General features: G+C 45.1%; 1 protein-coding gene across 2 annotated transcripts in view; it reads right to left on the bottom strand.

Annotated features, from left to right (window-relative positions):
* Window positions 1-22,137, bottom strand: part of NEMF (nuclear export mediator factor) — a 44,657-nt gene extending 22,520 nt beyond the window's left edge. For both annotated transcript variants that reach the window (XM_038407835.2, XM_043515649.1), the window contains exons 1-15: window positions 21,852-22,137; window positions 19,042-19,110; window positions 18,149-18,251; window positions 12,827-12,952; window positions 12,599-12,747; window positions 12,313-12,380; window positions 11,848-11,934; window positions 10,102-10,178; window positions 8,707-8,777; window positions 8,541-8,616; window positions 7,060-7,122; window positions 5,938-6,015; window positions 5,366-5,574; window positions 3,129-3,308; window positions 125-188 (exon numbers count right to left, since the gene is read on the bottom strand). In XM_038407835.2, the coding sequence (XP_038263763.1) occupies window positions 125-188; window positions 3,129-3,308; window positions 5,366-5,574; window positions 5,938-6,015; window positions 7,060-7,122; window positions 8,541-8,616; window positions 8,707-8,777; window positions 10,102-10,178; window positions 11,848-11,934; window positions 12,313-12,380; window positions 12,599-12,747; window positions 12,827-12,952; window positions 18,149-18,251; window positions 19,042-19,110; window positions 21,852-21,910 (1,479 nt within the window). In that variant the 5' untranslated portion in view covers window positions 21,911-22,137. The remainder of the gene's footprint in view (window positions 1-124; window positions 189-3,128; window positions 3,309-5,365; window positions 5,575-5,937; window positions 6,016-7,059; window positions 7,123-8,540; window positions 8,617-8,706; window positions 8,778-10,101; window positions 10,179-11,847; window positions 11,935-12,312; window positions 12,381-12,598; window positions 12,748-12,826; window positions 12,953-18,148; window positions 18,252-19,041; window positions 19,111-21,851) is intronic.
* Between the last annotated feature and the right edge of the window lie 71 nt (window positions 22,138-22,208).

The raw sequence follows: 22,208 nt of genomic DNA, 5'->3' as shown, positions 1-22,208 counted from the left end.
ATTAAATCAGCATAACGGTATTAACAACACAAAGGTACATTTGAAAGTTTGGTTTTAGGCTGTAGCAATAAAACATCTTTGCTTTTAACTATATTCAAAACAAACCAGGAAAAGATAATAATACCTTCTCTGCAGCTTCTACTGTCTTCTGTGTTTTTTTGGCTGCATGTCTCTTATGATCATAATATCTGTGAAACACAAATCCATTTACATCTCAGATCCCAGTATATTAATTTATTTTTAGAGCTATTTCTTCCCACGTTACTTCATGCCAGCAGTAAATACTCCATTCTGATAAGGAAAATGTTATGTTTGGCTTAGCTTTTTTGCTTGTTGCGTATCACTGTGAATCTGAAAATTGTATCAGTTGAAATGAAATTACTAATTTATTATCCTCACTAGAAATGTAGAGTACTGCCTTTATATTTGCTTTGCAGAGAAAGTAGCCATTATGTCCTGTGTCCGTTTCTATGCTTGATGTAATTAACATTAATTAATTACTTTAATTTTCCTGATATCTGCTGGGAGAGCAATACAGCGGTGCATAGACAATCCAGGAAGTTTTTGGAAAGCGTAGGGGACAATTTCCTGGTGCAAGTGCTAGGGGAGCCAACTAGGGGGAGCGCTTTTCTTGACCTGCTGCTCACAAACCGGGTAGAATTAGTGGGGGAAGCAAAAGTGGATGGGAATCTGGGAGGCAGTGACCATGAGTTGGTTGAGTTCAGGATCCTGACGCAGGGAAGAAAGGTAAGCAGCAGGATACGGACCCTGGACTTCAGGAAAGCAGACTTTGACTCCCTCAGGGAACAGATGGCCAGGATCCCCTGGGGGACTAACATGAAAGGGAAGGGAGTCCAGGAGAGCTGGCTGTATTTCAAGGAATCCCTGTTGAGGTTACAGGGACAAACCATCCCGATGAGTCGAAAGAATAGTAAATATGGCAGGCGACCAGCTTGGCTTAATGGTGAAATCCTAGCGGATCTTAAACATAAAAAAGAAGCTTACAAGAAGTGGAAGGTTGGACATATGACCAGGGAAGAGTATAAAAATATTGCTCGGGCATGTAGGAAAGATATCAGGAGGGCCAAATCGCACCTGGAGCTGCAGCTAGCAAGAGATGTCAAGAGTAACAAGAAGGGTTTCTTCAGGTATGTTGGCAACAAGAAGAAAGCCAAGGAAAGTGTGGGCCCCTTACTGAATGAGGGAGGCAAGCTAGTGACAGAGGATGTGGAAAAAGCTAATGTACTCAATGCTTTTTTTGCCTCTGTTTTCACTAACAAGGTCAGCTCCCAGACTGCTGTGCTGGGCAACACAAAATGGGGAAGAGATGGCCAGCCCTCTGTAGAGATAGAGGTGGTTAGGGACTATTTAGAAAAGCTGGACGTGCACAAGTCCATGGGGCCGGACGAATTGCATCCGAGAGTGCTGAAGGAATTGGCGGCTGTGATTGCAGAGCCCTTGGCCATTATCTTTGAAAACTCGTGGCGAACGGGGGAAGTCCCGGATGACTGGAAAAAGGCTAATGTAGTGCCCATCTTTAAAAAAGGGAAGAAGGAGGATCCTGGGAACTACAGGCCGGTCAGCCTCACCTCAGTCCCTGGAAAAATCATGGAGCAGGTCCTCAAAGAATCAATCCTGAAGCACTTAGAGGAGAGGAAAGTGATCAGGAACAGTCAGCATGGATTCACCAAGGGAAGGTCATGCCTGACTAATCTAATCGCCTTTTATGATGAGATTACTGGTTCTGTGGATGAAGGGAAAGCAGTGGATGTATTGTTTCTTGACTTTAGCAAAGCTTTTGACACGGTCTCCCACAGCATTCTTGTCAGCAAGTTAAGGAAGTATGGGCTGGATGAATGCACTATAAGGTGGGTAGAAAGCTGGCTAGATTGTCGGGCTCAACGGGTAGTGATCAATGGCTCCATGTCTAGTTGGCAGCCGGTGTCAAGTGGAGTGCCCCAGGGGTCGGTCCTGGGGCCCGTTTTGTTCAATATCTTCATAAATGATCTGGAGGATGGTGTGGATTGCACTCTCAGCAAATTTGCGGATGATACTAAACTGGGAGGAGTGGTAGATACGCTGGAGGGGAGGGATAGGATACAGAAGGACCTAGACAAATTGGAGGATTGGGCCAAAAGAAATCTAATGAGGTTCAATAAGGATAAGTGCAGGGTCCTGCACTTAGGATGGAAGAATCCAATGCACCGCTACAGACTAGGGACCGAATGGCTCGGCAGCAGTTCTGCGGAAAAGGACCTAGGGGTGACAGTGGACGAGAAGCTGGATATGAGTCAGCAGTGTGCCCTTGTTGCCAAGAAGGCCAATGGCATTTTGGGATGTATAAGTAGGGGCATAGCGAGCAGATCGAGGGACGTGATCGTTCCCCTCTATTCGACACTGGTGAGGCCTCATCTGGAGTACTGTGTCCAGTTTTGGGCCCCACACTACAGGAAGGATGTGGATAAATTGGAAAGAGTACAACGAAGGGCAACAAAAATGATTAGGGGTCTAGAGCACATGACTTATGAGGAGAGGCTGAGGGAGCTGGGATTGTTTAGTCTGCAGAAGAGAAGAATGAGGGGGGATTTGATAGCTGCTTTCAACTACCTGAAAGGGGGTTTCAAAGAGGATGGCTCTAGACTGTTCTCAATGGTAGCAGATGACAGAACGAGGAGTAATGGTCTCAAGTTGCAATGGGGGAGGTTTAGATTGGATATTAGGAAAAACTTTTTCACTAAGAGGGTGGTGAAACACTGGAATGCGTTACCTAGGGAGGTGGTAGAATCTCCTTCCTTAGAGGTTTTTAAGGTCAGGCTTGACAAAGCCCTGGCTGGGATGATTTAACTGGGACTTGGTCCTGCTTTGAGCAGGGGGTTGGACTAGATGACCTTCTGGGGTCCCTTCCAACCCTGATATTCTATGATTCTATGATTAAATTAAAATGGTTGTCAGAGACTGGTTAACACAAGACATTCTGGGGCAGAGGAACAGACAGTCTATAACTAAGGTAAGGCCACACATTCTAAATATTTCTGTAGGAAAAAGACTAATTTCTATGATAGTAGCAGAGTCTATTGAAATTAAGCTAAGGAGCAGACTACTAAAAATACACACATTTTAAATCTTACTTTTTAGCATTGGCATATGCAGACAAACTGAGATCAACATCAACCAACAATGGCTTGTTTTTCTGAGGTTTCTTCAGCTGTTTATTTTTATGCTTTTTCTTCTTCCCTTTTGGTTCTTCAACTTCTTTCCAATGATCAGCTTCGTCATCTTCCTCCTCCTCCGATAATACATATGGGTTTCTATCAAAATATAAAAGTATATTGATTATCTTAAAAAATACTACAGACTTTTTATTGTAAAAGTTAGCAAGATGCATTCCTCCTTCTATTAATTTTGTAAATAATATTACAAAAGATACACATTCTTGTTTTCAATCTGAAGGCGGCTCTATGGTTATGAATAAAGATAAATGTATAATTATAACAGTTTTGATTTTGCATTTTCACACAGAAGGAGGACAAAGATGAAACAAATACAGGACATTTTACCCTTGATCTCTGTGTAAATGAAGAGTAGATTGTGACTCATTATGTTTAATCAAAGCAAATGCAAGATAGGTAATGGTCTGAGATTTTGTGAAATATCTGATCCATTATCATGAAGCTATTCTGAGCATGTATTACTTTGAGTTGCCTTTGCTACTCATCAGCACAGTGAACTCTGCCCTTCTATTGCCATGTTTGGCATGTGTAGCCTTAAGGAGCTAGAGGAGTATACAGCATAAAGAATGTTTTCTCTGTATCACACAGCAAAGTATATTATTGTTTCCATTATTTTCTGTAGATTTAACTATCTTTAGATGATGTGTATGATTAGCTGTGTGACCTTAATTCATATTGTGAAACAAACTGAAATAGAGAGACTGAGACTACAAGGCCAGAAGGGATCATCTACTCCAGTGATACCCAAGCTTTTCCTCTTGCACACCCCTCATACCAGTAATGGAATGTGCGTGCCCCCCACACTCCTGGCCCAGGAGCAGAATCATAGCCAACCTGGGGGCCATGGCCAGGGCCTAGGAGTGGAGCTGTGGTCGGGAGCAGAGACTAGGGACCGGAGGTGGGAAGGGGTCTGAATCACAGCCAGGAGCAAGAGCATGGCCGGAGCTGAACTGGAGGCAAAGTGGAGCTGGGTGGTGCTCCCTCCCCACTGCCCCACAGGGGCTGGCCCAGGCCCCACTGCGGCTCCCCCGGACATTCCTTCTCACACCCCACAGTTTGGGGACCACTGATCTAGTCTGACCTCCTGCATAACAGGCCATAGAACTTCCTCAAAATAATACAGGAAGCAAATTGTGACAGTGAGCAGAAGCAAGATTATTTCAGCCCCACATTCTACTCAGAAGCTGGAATACATATCTGGAAACCCATATATTCACTTTTTGCTTATCAGTACAATTCTCATATCCTTCTTTTCCATACTGACTTAAGGTATTTTCCACTATCAGTTTTTTACTCTCCATTAGGTTTCCTAATAGGGGTCTCTATATATAAACTCAAACGAAGATCTCTTATATTTGGTTTTAGGCTCAGCGGATTTCCAGTACATTTACACAATTAAATATATTTCTAGTTTGCTGCCGATACCTGCAGGACTCTTATGTTTTGTACCTCATTTAGTTTTTTTATTTTTAAGTGTCCGCAAGGGCAAGGCAACGATCCAGTATCAAGCTTCTTGTGATGATTTTCCTGGAGGGAGCAGAATGATCTAAATCACAGCTCATACCAGTTTGAATTTTAAACTCTAACTTGTTTACTGGGCCATCTTGTCCAGCCAGCCTGCAGCATGCTAAAATTTCAGCTAAATTTCCTTTTTTGGGCATCAAGGAATGTCAAGATTATTTAAGTTACTGATTTTTTAAATGCATTTGTTTTGCATAATATGCTTGGTGTTGCCTGTTGCATCAAAGCAAATTAGGCAAGTTTCCTGGAATTGCCTAGCACATGCAGGTAAAAATGCTTTTGCTCACTACTGCTCTTTCCTCTTAGACATTTCCCACCACTTTTAAAATGTGATCAGTTAGCTCTTGCTTTTATGTGCTTGAAGAGTCTATTTCAGTTACCAAACTAAAGGAAAACCAAGAAAGAAAGGTGCATATTGGATCAGTGCCTCTGTCTGTTCAAAAAGACCTCACACTCACGCTTTAATGCTGCTAAAACCCAGCACCATGAATTCATTTGATGTATATTAACTGACAAAATAATGTAAACTCAAATGAAGATGTTCTTTTCCCAGTTAACTTGCTAGTTGTGGGATTAGTCCCTCTTAATGTCTTGTTGATCTACAACATACTTACTTTAGTAGCATTGTGATATGATTTGTCTGAAGCTTTAATTCTTTGATTGCACTCGCAACAGGGTCTCCCTGAGCCTGAGCTTCTTTTACAATTGCTCCAATTTCAGTCCAGTCTATCTGGTTGGCTAAGGCACTGCGAACCACCTGGATAGCTCGGTCAACTATGTCCAGGTTCATTTCTACGAGTTCTCCTTTTACCTTATCAATTTCCTTCAGGAAAGAAAAAGCTTTCTTACAATTCAGACTAAAAACCAATTAAATTTTATAAAAATGATGATTAAAGAAACAAATCTATACAATTAATACAGCTGCACTAAAATTAAACACATTGTTCAAAAGATGATCTCTTCCAAGGGCATGCAAAGCATTGACAAGAAGCAGCGTATCGTCACTACAGTTCACACTTCACCAAAAACGGAGAGAAGCTAGAGGGAACTTGTTAGTGAATAAATACTCCAATTTGTTATCTCAAGTGAACACTAAGGAACACAACTTATGGTGGAAGTGATACTACATGGAATATTAAAAATATTCTCTCTTTAAAACTTGTCTTATGAAAACACAGAGTTCTACCTGAGCTTGATGAAGAGATTCTAGTCTATGCTCATGATCTTTACGAACATTTTCCAGCTTCTTCAGTGCTTGTTTTTCCTTTCAAACAGCCAAAAGAGAAGAAAGGAAAAAGATTATTAAAGCTAATGTTTAAAATCAAATTTACACAGGTTCAGAGGGAAGGTACTGTACGTCGGGGGTCAGGCTTGAGTTATGAGAGATTACAAGTATTGGTTACAAGTTTCACAAGATACATACATAGCACATAACCAGCATAGACCCAGACTGGAGTTTTTAAAAAGTCAGTGAATAAGTGATCTCGGGTATGCCACCCATAAAATGTATTTAGAGTCCAAGTCAGTGTTGGTGTAGCGAATAGGTACATGGGTGGGGTGCATCCCTTAGCTAGTCAGGAGAGGAAGTGGGTTATTTCCCTGACAAGTGGTCTTGTTTACTTTTCCTAGTACTGACGGCGTCCCATGATGTGCTCCATGTAGATGTCTCTGGACCACCTGATGGTGTCGGACACCATAAGATGTCTCATGAGCCGGGCGTAGCACTGACCAACTCTGCATATTACAAATTTTACAGTGTTAGATATTCAACACCCAGCTGTGTCCTATTACAGTATGGAGAAGAAAGACGTGGAAACAGGATTTTGTTGAGCACTGTCATAGAAAGAGTAGCGAAAGCCACTTCAGTGATTTTTGGACAGGCACTCCATTCATTACGGATCATTACCCGTTAGGTTCACTCCCTCTGGGGCACCTGGCATTGGTCACTGTCGGTAGACAAGATACTGGGCTGGATGGACCTTTGGTCTGACCCAACATGGCCATTCTTACGTTCTTGCTGATTAGCTATTCAATGCTGTGTGTGCACAGTTTGAAAGGAATCCATGGAAGCATCGTAACACTAATGATAGTAGCAGTCATAGTGATCGTAATTTCCCAACAAGAACTGCCCTGGTGCACACAGCTTCAGACCTGCCCCATACAAGCCAACCCATTATCTTTAATTGAACAACACAGCACCCACCCGCCAAGCTACAAAGAGCAAGGGCCCCTAAATCAGGCAAATGTCCAGCATCCTGAAGCTCTAAAGGAGTTAGATCAGCTGTTCTGCTTGTGAATGAGACTGTACCTGTTGCAAAGCTTTCAAATCAATCTTCTGACCTTCTAGCTTGGAGTAAAATTCATCCACTGCCTTCAAGAGAAAAAGTGAGTTTAAAGGATCTTAAAGGATGCAATAACCTAGATCAGGAAAGAGTAAGCAGGCAGGAGTGGTTCTGTTCTTAAGAGGAGACTGCAGAGTCTGCAAAAAGGAGTCTGATCCCAAACTAGGTTTCAGCAACTTCCCCTGCTCTACCTAGTTAAGGGACCGTTCAGCGAGGTACTTAAGCACAGGCCTAGCTTTAACCATGGGACTGAACTGGAGCCAAATTCTATATTAGCAAATGATGTAGTGAAGGAAGGAAGGAACACATTCTTTAATCTAAGTATGTAACAACTGTGAAACTACCGTAGGTACAGCCATCTCTGCAATGAGCCATCATAATAATCAATTGGTTAATAAGAACAAAAAGAAAAGGAGTACTTGTGGCACCTTAGAGACTAACAAATTTATTAGAGCATAAGCTTTCGTGAGCTACAGCTCACTTCATCGGATGCATCCGATGAAGTGAGCTGTAGCTCACGAAAGCTTATGCTCTAATAAATTTGTTAGTCTCTAAGGTGCCACAAGTACTCCTTTTCTTTTTGCGAATACAGACTAACACGGCTGCTACTCTGAAACCTGTCATTAATAAGAACAGAATCTCCAAATCAAGCATATGAAGTTTAATACAGTTCTTTGTGGTTGGTTTCAACAGGCAGAAACGGCTTACAATAAAGTTTGAGTTTATTTATGCTACGGAAATCACCAGCGCTGTGAGGTAGGTGGTACAAACATGATGGGGAGGCACGGCAGGAGAGTGCAAAGTAGGGAATCTAGAGGTCAGATTTAGTATAAAATAATTATCTATAGGTTATGTTAACGTTAGTTAGCCAAGCACCAGAAAGGGCAAAGATTTCATTTTTAGTGAAATTCCATGTCAAGCATTCACCATATTTATATTTTTGCTATTACTCTCAGCTATAAACCAACTGTCTATAAACACCTATATAACCACCAGCAAAATGTGTTTAAACAAAGTGAAGACAGAGAGTAGCTTGGTTCTGGACACAAATACGTCTTTCACCAATGCTACATGCTATATTTCAGCTACTGGACATTTGAGAGACAAGATGGGTGAAGAAGTATCTTTTATTGGACAAACTTCTATTGGTGAGACACACAAACTTGGACCAATAGAGATATTTCCTCATCCACCTCATCTCTCTAATGTCCTGGGACGAACACAGTTACTGGACATGACAGACAAATTGGGAACATAAATGGGTCAACTGTAGTTACCAAGAAGTATTTTATTTAGCTTATGTCTTTGTATGATACTTACTGATTTTACACACCAAACTACCTAGTCATAAAGCATAAAAAGGTAATAGTTTCAGCACCATATTTTTTCATGTTTTTAGTATCAGTCATTTGAACTACTTAGTACAGTATCAGCAAAACCACTATACCTTATCAAATGATTCGAATTCCATGTACGGACACTTTAGATGTTGAGAAAACAAGAAAGGATGAAATTCCTCATATCTGTAAAACATACATTTGACAGTATCACTTGAGTGCTTAATATAAATTAGTTTTCTAGCAAGAAAGAGAGTTAATACTTGAAATATTTACGTGAGGATTTCTTCTGCAGGTTTATCTGGCTCCAGGCTTGGCTTTTTCTCCCGTTTCTGGAGGATATAACCCTTTAAAAAAAAAAAAAAAAAACCCACACACCATAAGACACCACATTCACACTCATTTCTTTCCAGGAATCTTAAAAATTATTTTTCGTTTCTTGCCCAAGGAGGAACAGTTTAACATCTTGCAAACATCTGACACTAAATCCGCTGTTAAGCACTTTTTTCAGAGAGACTTTATGGTGCTAAGTGACTTTGCAGGTAAAATTTTGGCCACTCACCTTTATTCTAAAATATTCCAAATGAACACTGAACTTCTATAAACAAACCCAAGTCTACAATGCATCACACAAACTTTGTACCTTATATTTTAAACAACCCTTGTTTGTTTAGGATGCAGTGATGGGCAAGTCAGAATCAGAATGAATTGTACCATAAACTGAGCAATCCTTTCCGCCTTGAAGTTAGAGAAGAACTTGTTTTAAGGCAGCAGACTCAGAATATGGGAGAGAGAGGATGGGCTGTAGCACAATTTTTCCACTAGACGTGAAAATGATCAGAAACACTGACACGGGCCCACAGAGGATGTTCAATAGTTATTATTGCAATAAATAAATACATGTTTGGCAATTACCAGTAGGTAATAGATATTCTTTAACCCAGGGAATATAGTCCTAATTTTCAGTCTTTCTACTCAGGCCTTATTCCCAAATTGCATTAAGATCGATGTAGAAGGATAAATTACTATCATATTGCTCGCCAGGCGCATGAGTATCTTGAAGACACACAACTGCAAAATTAAATTTTGGTTCCTCATTGATTTACAGACTGAGATTTTGATATCCCTGAACACTTCATACATTAAAATTACTATCAGTATTTAAATACAATGGTGACACAAGTCAGATAGGTCCCTTTTACTCCATTAGCTCATTTACAGGCTGTATGTCCAAGACAAGCGTCATATATATATATATATATATATATATATATATATATATATATATATATATATATATATATATATACACACACACACACACACACACACAACGGACCCTTGCTAGAACGCGTGTCTATATAGTGCAAATTCGCATATAACGTGGTTGCAGCAATGGATCCCAAATGTAATTACTTTAATTGGAATTCATTTTAACGCGGTACCGCGTATGGATCCCAAATCTCACGTTCTAGCAAGGGTCCAGTGTATTCCTTATTAGTATCTGGAGGGCATCATAGCAGCAAAAATAGAAAGACAACAACATGAAAAGATGTGACAGGCATGCTAAACCAATAGGAAATGTTTGACATGATAGAAGAACAATAATGCATGTTCGTTTCTTATTAGACAGTTTAACTTTGAACTATGCAGATATCAATTAAGATTTACCTTTCCACTAAAGTTGTTAGTTATCTTCATATATTCTTCTGCCTTCTGTAAAGCAGCAAGTACCCTTTCAATATTTTCTAAAGGAAAAAAAATGGATTTTGAAGAGGCAAGAATTTTAGGATATTTTACATAAACACATACTGCATTACTTAACCAATAAAGGCTAAAGCTTGACAGACCAAAAACTAACCTACGCTACTAACCGCATTTCTAGTCAGGGGTACAGAGGAATTTTCTATACAGTTCTTGTGGGAAGTCTGAATTATGAGATTTTCAATAATCCTACTCTCTGAAATACTCTAAAACCTGGATTCTTGTAAATTTCAAAAAAGTCTGCATTTTAATAAGCATCTTTAACCAACTCCTTGCATTAGAAACAAATGTCCATTTTGAAGAAAGCCTCATTTAGTGTCCTTTTTAAACGTGGAGATATTTCTTTAAAAAAATTCGTATTGCAGCTACATGCATAAAATATAAGAATGCTGGCACAAACACATAATTGCACATAAAAAACAAAAGAACTGGATGCGTGCAATTACCTGTCTTGGCAAGGGTATACAATGAAAGTCCCTACTTTTGAAACACTAGCCATAAAACTCTCTTCTTTATTACAGCACTTCAGATAATAATAGATATCAGGTATTACATTATTTTAATTAATTACAGATCATCATATTAACATAGTTCTCCCCCTCCGAAAAAACACTCATAGCAAAATACGACTACAGAACTAAATCATTCTGACCTTACCGCCTCAACCCATAATTGTATATTCCAAAGAAATCAAAAACAACTGTTCTAATTCATTCAAAATCCACCATCTTGCTTTCTAATCAATACATAATTTTTTTCATGATCAACACTTTGGTCCATGACTCTTGTATAGTAAGTCCCTTACTAATCCTTCCAATATCACAATTAACTTTATGCCATATGATGAAGTGCTATTGTAACTATTTAGAATTGAGGCTAAAAGGGATGGAAAAATACTAGTGTATAAGCCATGCTAGGGTTTTAAGAGAATAGAGTTAAAGTAGTCTCCAGCCTGTAAAATCTTACACTGCATATCCATTGTGATGCTCCCCAATGGTACCCTGGGTTGTGAGGTGCCTCACCACTATCTGCTTAGTGTGAAGCAGTCTTGTCTGTGCCTGCTGTGGGTCAACTCCCTGACACCACCAGCCTCTGGCAACATAAGCACTGCCTTCCAGGCCTTGCTTTCTCTGGACAGGTAGCAATAAGCAGACACCAGTCTCCAAATCCTCGGACTTTTTCATGTGGCATCCAGGTCCTTATCCACTGAATGCTCACAGAATTACCAGGCCTGCCTTCCCAAAGGAACACTACATACCAGCTTTTAAGATTCAACTAAGGACTACGGCTTTGCTTAACACCACAGCACTTAGATATATTTATAGTGAAAACAAGAAGAAGAGAAAACAAGAATAAGTTTATCATCACTGAATAGAGATTCAAAGAGTAGTGAGTATGAATATTGGAAACCAATGGTTACATATAAATAAATCATGACACGCTTTTAGAGACCAAGCTTAACTAACAAGTTAAACATCTTTCGGTGGAAGGTTATCCCACCCAAAGTTCCCTTCAGCGTTTTCAGCCAATCTTGGCTGAGCACCGCCACCGTTCTTTTACTTCCTCAGTGAAGGGTGCCTAGGTGTCTTCTCTGCCCCTCCAAATATAGTCAAGCAAACCTTTTAAGTGCACAAATATTATACTCCTACATACCTTTGCTTCCCATCTGTTGATCTACTTTGGCATTACCAGACAATCCAGCTTCTATAAGGCAGTGCTCAATGAGTGTGGCTCCATAAGCTATAAAAGTAGAGAGAACCAACTATAGAAGCAGTTTAAACATTCAGGTTGAAATCTGTATTAAGAATGATTAATTTCCAAAACTGAATGAGACATTCTGGCCATCACTGAGAAAATTCAGCAAAGGTCCCGATACTATAAGTGCTTCATGGACAAATCCCTACACCCATATAAAGCATATTAAAGGATTGCAGCCAAGTTTATATACCTTTATATTAAAATTCTAGTCTTTTAACAAATAATTTTGCATTTTGTACATCGGAGACTGTCTTGAACCTTCTGAGACACAGTTGTGCCTTTTATTTTAATTTTCACATTACATCTAATATGAATGCAAACAGTTTGCACATTTCATATTGTAATATTGCCATTACTTACGAAGATGTGGGTTAAGGACCCTTTTTAGGAGTTCCCCGTTAGGTGCATTTGATATTGTTTCAGTCAACCTAAGAGACATAATAAGCAGAATTGCTGCTATTCAAAAGAATAAATGCACAATGTTTTCTGAATTAGAGAAGAAAGCAAATAATTTCAATTCTGTGAGAGCTGCATCACCTACACAATGTTCAAAGCTTAAAACAGACTATTCAGACACAAAATTTTTATATGTAAAAGTGGTCTTTGCTTTATTTATAAATATGCATGTTGCACAGAATAAAGTTACCTTTCCAAGGTAGGTAATGGTGCAGGTGCTTTAGCGTTATCAACTGGGTACCGTTCCCGAACTGCAAATTTGACATCATCTGCCTCATCTGTGCGAAACCTCAGGATGTTTAAAATTAAGTATTCATAGTCTGTCAGAACAATGTTTCCCTGCAACAGCATCAAAACTGACCATCAGTAGAGTTCAAATTAAATACTAATTTACAGACTAAACAGTTTTATGACTTACTCTGTCATAAAGCTCAACAATGAGATGATAGGCTGCTTCATCGCTTCCAAATTGAAAGTCTACAATTCTGTCTATCCCCAGCTGTTTTACACTGACAAGTCTTCTACTCCTTAAATGCTTACGACACTGATAGTGGGGAAGAGAGAAATATTAAAATATGCATATGTATATAAGGTGTAAACAGAAAGGTCCTACTCATAGTATATTAAACTGAAATATTTAGTTAAACGACTGTGTGTGTGTGTGTGTGTTCCTGTGACAATCTGAACATTTCTTGTTTATCTTGCTTATCTTTATTCCACTTATTATAGACAAATACAAGACCTGGTATAAAAACTTACAAAACTGAACATTACATACATGAGCTGCTCAAACTTTGACAACCATCAAGCTCTGATCTACTGTTGCTTGTTAAGTAAAATAATAGCTCCAAATTGCAAAAAGTTAAACATTTTTGTTAAGCATTCAGCATTTACAGTAATAAAAACAGCTGTACTATTTGAAACCTGCACGTCTCTGCCATCCCTAGGAGGAAAAGAGCTAGTGTAACCTAAGGCCCCGATTCTGCAATGACCTCCACTCAGGGTTACTCCTGCATCCACAAGACTCCCACTGACTTGAGTGGGGGATTTGCAGAGAGGCATTTCAATGAAGCTCCTCATGAGCACTCTCGTACGCCTGTCTGTATGGTCCCTTTGCAGGAGTGGGGAGCTAACCAGATCTGTAATCTGATTCTGCAATCAGATGCATCCACAACGGCTCTATTTGCCAAACTGGATCCTAAGAGTTCACTTCAAGATCTGACACCTCAGATAGTCTAATCCTGAAGTACTTACTCATGCAAGACTCCCATTCACTCTAGGTTTTTGCCTACTCAGAGGCTTCAGAATCTGGCCTAAACAATAAAATAAATAAATAAATAAAATATATTCACTTAGCCAAAGTAAAATTCCAACTGGCATGGCTAGTCCAGTGAACACTTATGAGCTTGAGTATCAAAGGCCTGGTCTACAGTACACAGTTATTTCGGAATTAGCCGAGTTAATTCAAAATAAAAGTGATTCTGTCCACACGACCAAACTGTTTTTTTTTTAATTTAAAAGGGCTCTTTAATCCAATTTCTGTACTCCACCTTGGCAAGTGGAGTAGCGCTAAAAATCGAGATTGCAGTTCCAGGTTACAGGTACTGTGGACGAAATTTGACGTTACTGGCCCCCAGGAGCTATCCCAGAATGCTCCTTGTGACTGCTCTGGACAACACTCTCAACTCCGGTGCACTAACCAGGTAGGCAGTAAAAGCCCCAGGAACTTTTGAATTTCATTTCCTGTTTGGTCACCATCAGCACAGTCCACCATCACAGGTGACCATGCAGTCCCAGAGTCGCAGACGAGATCCAGAACGGTCCAAACGTGAGGTACTGGATCTCACTGCATGTTGGGGAGACGAATCTGTTATGGCAGAACTACGTTCCAAAAAAGAAATGCAAATACATACGCTAAAGTCTCCAGGGCCATGATCGAAAGAGGCTGCTCCAGGGACACAGAGCAGTGTTGTACAAAAAAAAAAAAAAAAAAATCGAGGCGCTCAAGCAAACATACCGAAAAGCCAGGGAGGCGAATGGGCGCTCTATGTCACAGCTCCATAGATGCCGCTTCTACCATGAGCTGCATGCAATTATGGGGGGGTGACACCACCACTACCCCACCACTGTCCACGGACACCTAAAAGAGGGGAGTTGCACGGAGCGAGGAGGATGAGTTTTTTGGAGGACGAAGAGGAGGAGGAGGAGGAAGACAGTGCACAGGCGGCAAGTAGGGAATCCATTTTCCCCCCAGCCAGGAACTATTCTTAACGCTGGACCCAATCGCCTCCCCCCTTAATGTGGGCTCCCGGACCATGACCCTGGACAAGGCACTTCCGGTGAGTGAGAGCCTGATTGGAGCCACGCAGTCGGGGGGTGGGGGGAAACCCGCTGCACTGGGCTGTTTGCGTTTAGTTTAAAGGGCTCATCCCTGCTCAGAGCTCATCGGAGCCACGCAGCGGGTGCGGTGTTGTATGAAGTGATCTTCCCAGAGAGCCAGCAGACCCTCCTTTTATATGGCAAACCCACTAGGCATTGCTTGCTATGGGAAAGGGGGACCAGCAGTTTGAAAGCATTGAAATTAATGTGGAAGAAGCAGAACCCCGCATGCCCCTAGGGCTTACCATGGCTGCTTGCAAGCTGAATTCTGTTGCCCAGCCGCGTGTGATGGGCACTTCAGTATAAGAGGCAAAATGAGACCTTGTACAGAAAGAACATGTGCTGTGTACTATGAATTGCCTGTTTCACTGAGAAAGAATCCCCTTTGTTCTCTAAAACATATCTTTTAAAATACTACCCTCCCTTTTTCTCCTCCCACAGCAGGTGCAAATGTTTCAACATGGCCCCTATCTACTCCATCTCAGAGGCTGGTCCAGATTAGAAGGCAGAAAAAACTAACTTGGGATGACATGTTCGCCAAGCTCATGCAGTCCTCCCGCAATGATAGGGACCAGCTGAATGTGTGGAGGCAAACAATTGGAGTCCTGTAAAGCTTTACATTAATACAAAGAGAGGAGGGACATGCGCGATGAGAGCAGGCAGGATGCTATGGTCAAGCTCATGGGGGAGCAAACTGACAGGCTCCGCTGTATGGTGGATCTAATGCAGGAAAGGCAGCAAGACCACAGACTGCCACTGCAGCCCCTGTATAACCGCTCTCCCTCCTCCCCAAGTTCCCTAGCCTCCTCACCCAGATGCCCAAGAACACGGGGGGGGCGGGCGGGCTACGGAAACCCACACACTCAACCCCAGAGGATTGCACAAGCAGCAGAAAGCTGGCATATCCAAAATTTTGATTTGGTTTCTGGACTTGTCCTTCCCTCCTCCTCCAACCCCCTTTTCCAGTGCCCCCCCTCCCCCAGTCTACCTTCTGATTTCTCTCAATGTGTTGTGCAACAACTAATAAAGAATGATTTTTAAACAACTGTGACTTTATTTCCTTTCATAAATATATAGGGGGCGGGTAACTTCAAGAGAAACAAACAACTGTCACAACGTACCCTGGCCAGTCATGAAACTGGCTTTCAAAACTTCTCTGATGTGCAGCACGCCCTGCTGCGCTCTTCTAATGGCCGTTGTCTGGTTGTGCTAAATTAGCTGCCAGGCGAATTGCCTCAACCTCCCAACCGCCATAAACGTCTCCCCCTTGCTCTCACAGATATTGTGGAGCACACAACAAGCAGCAATTACAGTTGGAATATTGGTTGTGCTGAGATCTAACCAAGTCAGTAAACTGCGCCAGTGCACTTTCAAATGTCCAAAAGCACATTCTACCACCATTCTGCACTTGCTCAGCCTATAGTTGAACTGCTCCTTACTACTGTCCAGGGTGCCTGTGTATGGCTTCATGAGCCATGGCATTAAGGGGCAGGCTGGGTCCCCAAGGATAGCTATAGGCATTTCAACATCCCCATCAGTAATTTTCTGGTCTGGGAAGTAAGTCCCTTCCTGCTGTTGTTCAAACAGACCAGAATTCCTGAAGATGCAAGCGTCATGCACCTTTCCCGGCCATCCCACGTTGATGTCGCTGAAACATCCCTTGTGATCCACCAGTGCTTGCAGCACCATGGAAAAGTACCCTTGCGGTTTACGTACTGGCCGACCCGGTGTTCCGTGGCCAAGATAGGGCTATGCATTCCGTCTATGCGTTCCATCTATTGCCCCGCTGCAGTTAGGGAACTCCAGCACATTAAAGCCATCCACTGTGGTCTGCATATTTCCCAAAGTCACTACCCTTGACAGCAGCTGGTCAATGATCGCATTGGCTACTTGCAGCACAGCAGCCCCCACAGTAGATTTGCCCACTCCAAACTGATTCCCGACTGACCGGTAGCTGTCGGGCATTGCAAGCTTCCTCAGGGCTATGGCCGCTCGCTTCTCTTCTGTGAGGGCTGCTCTCATTTTGGTGTCTTTGCACTTCAGGGCAGGGGACAGCAAGTCACAAAGTTCCATGAGAGTGGACCTACACATAAAGAAGTTTCTCAGCCACTGGGAATCATCCCATACCTGCAACACTATGCGGTTCCACCAGTTTGTGCTTGTTTCCCGGGCCCAGAATTGGCGTTCCTCGGCATGAACCAGGCCCAATGCCACCATGATCTCCCAATCGCTACATGCCATGCTTCTAGGAATGTCTGTGTCCATGTCCTTATCACTATCATAATCCCACTGTCGTTGCTTCCTCGCCCAGTTTTGCAGGTACTGCACATACTGCTGGATAATGCACAAGGTATTTACAATGGTCAAAACTGCAGCGGAGATCTGAGTGGGCTCCATGCTTGCCACGCTATGTCACCTGCACAGGTAATCCTGGAAAAAGGGCGCGAAACATAGGAGAGCAGAGTGGCAGCGCAAGAAGTGCTGTTCGGTTCACAATAGCCGGAAAAAGGCGGGAAATGGTTGTCTTCTGTAGCTTTCACAGAGCCTGGAGCCCAGCACGGACAACATGGAGAAGCTCGGTTGCACGGCAAGAGCGGGAGAGCAGAGTTGGCAGCAGAAGCTGTGCTGTTCAGTTCACGATGGCTGAGCAGAGTTGGAAGCGGTCGATGAAGAACAGAAAAAGTAGATACTTATAGAGATTACATAGAAAGTGGAGAGGAAATAGGAGATGGATTCATAGTACGAGGAGAGAAGCGGTTCACCATACTGCACCATCTGCTGAAAGCAGTATGGCGTCTGCACATCAAAAAGGCGTGAAACGATTGTCTGCCATAGCTTTCACAGCAGAAGGAGAGACTGACGACACACACCCAGAAACACTCGCGAGAATGTTTTTGCCCCATCATGCACTGGGAGCTTAACCCAGAATTCCAATGGGTGGCGGGGACTGCGGGATAGCTACCCACAGTGCACCGCTCCAACATTCGATACTAGCTTAGGTCCTGTGGACACACTCCACCAAATTCACGCACTTTAGTGGGGATACACAAGACCGAATGTATAAAATCACTTCCAAAAATTCAAACAGAATAATTTTGAAATAATTTCATACCGTAGACGTACCCCAAGTCTTAAAAACTACATTTTGACTGTTGTCAGGTACCAAGCACCAGTTCTGTGTCCCCCACCATTCTGCAGTTGCCCTTCCTTTCAGCCAGTCCCCACATCATCATCATCTGCTTGACCAAGACCCACTCAGCTAGTTGGCAATACTTTAATAGTTTATTTACATCTCTGATGTGAAACTGCAGCATTACTCTCTCTTCTGAAGGATATTTCAGAAAGAGAAAGATTAATTTACCTTCATTGCAAATCCAGATGGCATCATATTCTTTGGCCACTCAAACTCTGTTGTGTGAATCCGTATACCAGATTCAATTAGAAGTGTAGCTTTATAGTCTGGCCTGTTGACAAAATAAAGACTAGTTTGACACTTTAAATGCCACCAATTTGTCATTATAACAATGACATTTCATTAGAGCTGTACACCAAAGTACCACAGATAGCCCTACAACTTCAACTATACGTCAAAGAAATCTTTCAGACGAAGCTATGGTCAAAAATATTAGAACAGTTAAGATATATTGAGGCCAGGTTGGTAGCAAAAAGACGAAGTTAAAAACTAAGTTTAAGATAAACTAAATTAAAGGCTAGATATACCGAGGTTACTCGATTACTCCAAAAATATCCAGGATTACCATACCTTTTGCAGGAAGTCGACAGAGCACTGTCCAGTTGGTCAGGTGCATTACAAATAGGAAAAGAGAAAGCTAAAAGTCCAACACAGAAACTGGGTGACCAAAAGGGACTTTTCTGGCCCTATGTAAAAAGCATCAGACTACACAGACTAATTGCTTCAGAACAGCAACTCCTGTGGTCATAACTGCTTATCATTACCACAGCATAAGCACTGTTCTTGGTATTTACGAGAAAAAACTTTTAGGCACAAAACACACCTGCTCTTCCACTTATTTTCTGTATTTTGTTTGTAAAAAGGGGCAAAACAATTATCTTCCTGTGATATTTCCTAAGAACTCCGATGATAAAAATATTTTTCTTCTTCCAGGGAACAACACAAAACTAGTTTTTAGCAAACTGGTTATAAAGGCTCGATAAGCAGCAATTAATAAAAGACAAATAGGCTCAAATTTAAGGAGGAATAAAACAGAGCTCACAAATGTTAAGAGTTCTTACTTTTGAAGGCGAATAAGATACGTCTTATTATCCACATCATAGACATTGTTTACTCTCATTCCCAATAAGCTGTTAAATAAAAAAAAATATATTTTGTGAATCCAGTATAGAATTCATACAAGCCTGTCAGAAAGATTCAGTGACAACTGAATCTATATGTACACAAATAAGTTTCCCAGGTTACAATATATTACACAAATAGCATTTGAAGAGGTGATAGGGCAGACGCAGTAAAATGGACAAGCTCCAGGGGAAATTACAATACAATTAGAAGATGCGAGGAGCACTACTAATGAAATAAATGCAAAAAAGGAACTAAAATAGAATAGCCACTTGAACTTTAATGCAACTCCAGAATTTCAGTAACAATTCATTTTATGAGACACTAATGCATATGCATATCTCTGCATCACCAATTTACCATTGAAGCCCCACTTACATGAGCAAACTAGCCCCCTGGCTGATGTCTGTCAGAAGTACATCTGGCTAAACAGGTGCTGAGAATGCTTGAGGAGCTAGCCTGGATGGGACTAAAGCATTTTCAGCATCACCACAAAAAGCACAACTGAGATTTGATCCCGTTACCGTTTCATTCACAGTTATTCAAGACAGCACAACATGGATGATAAAACTCCCATGTAAATCACATCTTGAGGGGTATCAGGGTACCCTGGGTGGAAGTGGGATAGGATGGGGGTGAGGGGACTATACAAGTTCCAGGGGGTAGTGGGATGGGGTCTCAGGACTTCCATGAGGGACAGTGGAATGGAGGTGGAGGTGCAGTTTGTCTGGGCTCCAGTGGGGTGAAATGGATCGTGTGCGCACAGGGGTCAAGATGCCCCCAGTCTCCTACATGGGGCAATGGGTGTGTGTGCAGAAGAATCAGGGCTCCCATGCGAGCCAATGGGGTTGGAGATGTCAGGGCTCTCCTGGGGGACAGCGGTTCTCCTGGCCTCTCACACGGAGCAACAGATGTTATGGAGCATCAGAGTTCCCATAAGGACGAATGGGGTAGGGTGGTTTCCAGATCTCTAACATGGGGCAATAGGGGTTCCTGTGGGAGGGCTGTGGGTAGGGGTTCCCAGGTCTCTCACACCAGGCGGTGAGGTGAGAGGTTCCTGGGGGCAGAGGGGAATTTGACAAGGGGGCTCCCATGGGGGCAGTCCCCAGTTTCTCACATAGGGTGGGGGGTTGGTAGGGCAGAGGCATTTGCAGGGGACAGTAGGATGGGAGGTTCTCGAGTCTCTCACACAGGGCAGTGGGGTGGGGGTTCCCATGGTAGGTTCTCATGTATGGTGGGGTGAAGGGTGGTTCGGGGGCAGTGGGGTGGGTGTTCCCATTGAGGGGTTCTTATGTGGGGGGCAGTACCAGTCAGGGTAGTTGGGGGGCAGTGGGGTGGGAGTTCCCATGGGGGAACAGTACCGGTTGGGGTGGTTGGGGGGTGGTGGTTGCCGTGGGGGGGCAGTACCGGTTGGGGGGTGGTGGTTGCCGTGGGGGAACAGTACCGGTTGGGGTGGTGGGGGGGGGTGGTTGCCGTGGGGGGGCAGTACCGGTTGGGGGGTGGTGGTTGCCGTGGGGGAACAGTACCGGTTGGGGTGGTTGGGGGGGTGGTTGCCGTGGGGGGGGCAGTACCGGTTGGGGGGCGGTGGTTGCCGTGGGGGTTCCCGTGGGGGGGGCAGGACCGGTCGGGGCGGTGCGGGGGGGGTTCCCGTGGGGGGGGCAGGACCGGTCGGGCGGTGCGGGGGGGGTTCCGTGGGGGGGGGCAGGACCGGTCGGGGCGGTGCGGGGGGGGGTTCCCGTGGGGGGGCAGGACCGGTCGGGGCAGTGCGGGGGGGGGGTTCCCGTGGGGGGGGCAGGACCGGTCGGGGCGGTGCGGGGGGGGGGGGTTCCCGTGGGGGGGCAGGACCGGTCGGGGCGGTGCGGGGGGGGGGGTTCCCGTGGGGGGGCAGGACCGGTCGGGGCGGTGCGGGGGGGGGTTCCCGTGGGGGGGGCAGGACCGGTCGGGGCGGTGCGGGGGGGGGGGTTCCCGTGGGGGGGCAGGACCGGTCGGGGCGGGCGGGGGGGGGTTTCCCGTGGGGGGCAGGACCGGTCGGGGCGTGCGGGGGGGGTGTCCCGTGGGGGGGCAGGACCGGTCGGGGCGGTGCGGGGGGGTTCCCGTGGGGGGGGCAGGACCGGTCGGGGCGGTGCGGGGGGGGGTTCCCGTGGGGACGGCAGGACCGGTCGGGGCGGTGCGGGGGGGGGTTCCCGTGGGGGATGGCAGGACCGGTCGGGGCGGTGCGGGGGGGGGTTCCCGTGGGGGACGGCAGGACCGGTCGGGGCGGTGCGGGGGGGTTCCCGGGGGGGGGCAGACCGGTCGGGGCGGTGCGGGGGGGGGGGTTCCCGTGGGGGACGGCAGGAACCGGTCGGGGCGGTGCGGGGGGGGGGGTTCCCGGGGGGGGGCAGGACCGGTCGGGGCGGTGCGGGGGGGGGGTTCCCGTGGGGGGGGCAGGACCGGTCGGGGCGGTGCGGGGGGGGGTTCCCGTGGGGGGGGCAGGACCGGTCGGGGCGGTGCGGGGGGGGGTTCCCGTGGGGGGGGCAGGACCGGTCGGGGCGGTGCGGGGGGGGTTCCCGTGGGGGACGGCAGGACGGTCGGGGCGGTGCGGGGGGGTTCCCGTGGGGGGGCAGGACCGGTCGGGGGGCTGTTCCCGTGGAGAGGGCTCCAGCGCGCGGGAACATCCCGTGTGGGGACGGGGGGGCTGAGGGCGGGGCCCCGGCCTCTCGGCGGGGATGGGGGCGGGTCCCTGGAGGCCGGGGGCGGGCGCTGACGCTACCTGTCCCTGAGCTCGGCCAGCACCGCCCGGATGTCGATGGTGTTGAAGCGGGACTTCATGGCGGGGCGCCCCGGAGACACGCCACGAGCCCCTGCCCGCGGACTCCTCGCACTCCCGGACGCCAACGGACGCACATGCGCAGGGCGCGTCCCTACGGCAGCCCCGGCAGACAAACTTCTGCGGCGCGTTTGGGGCGGGCTCCGTCCTGGCGCTGAGAGCCCGGCGCGTCGGGACGGCCGCTGCCGCTGGGGCCGCGCCACGCTGCCCTTCGCCCTGGGCCGGTGCAGTGCCGCCTCCTCCCCGCCATTCCTGATGTTCCCTTTAGCCCTCTCCTACCGCTGCCTCCAGCTGCTCGAC

This window comes from Dermochelys coriacea, chromosome 6 (genome assembly GCF_009764565.3).
Source record: "Dermochelys coriacea isolate rDerCor1 chromosome 6, rDerCor1.pri.v4, whole genome shotgun sequence".
Classification (NCBI taxonomy): Eukaryota; Metazoa; Chordata; order Testudines; family Dermochelyidae; genus Dermochelys; species Dermochelys coriacea.
Note: the sequence above shows the minus strand (reverse complement) of the source record. Positions and strands in the feature narration are given on the sequence as shown.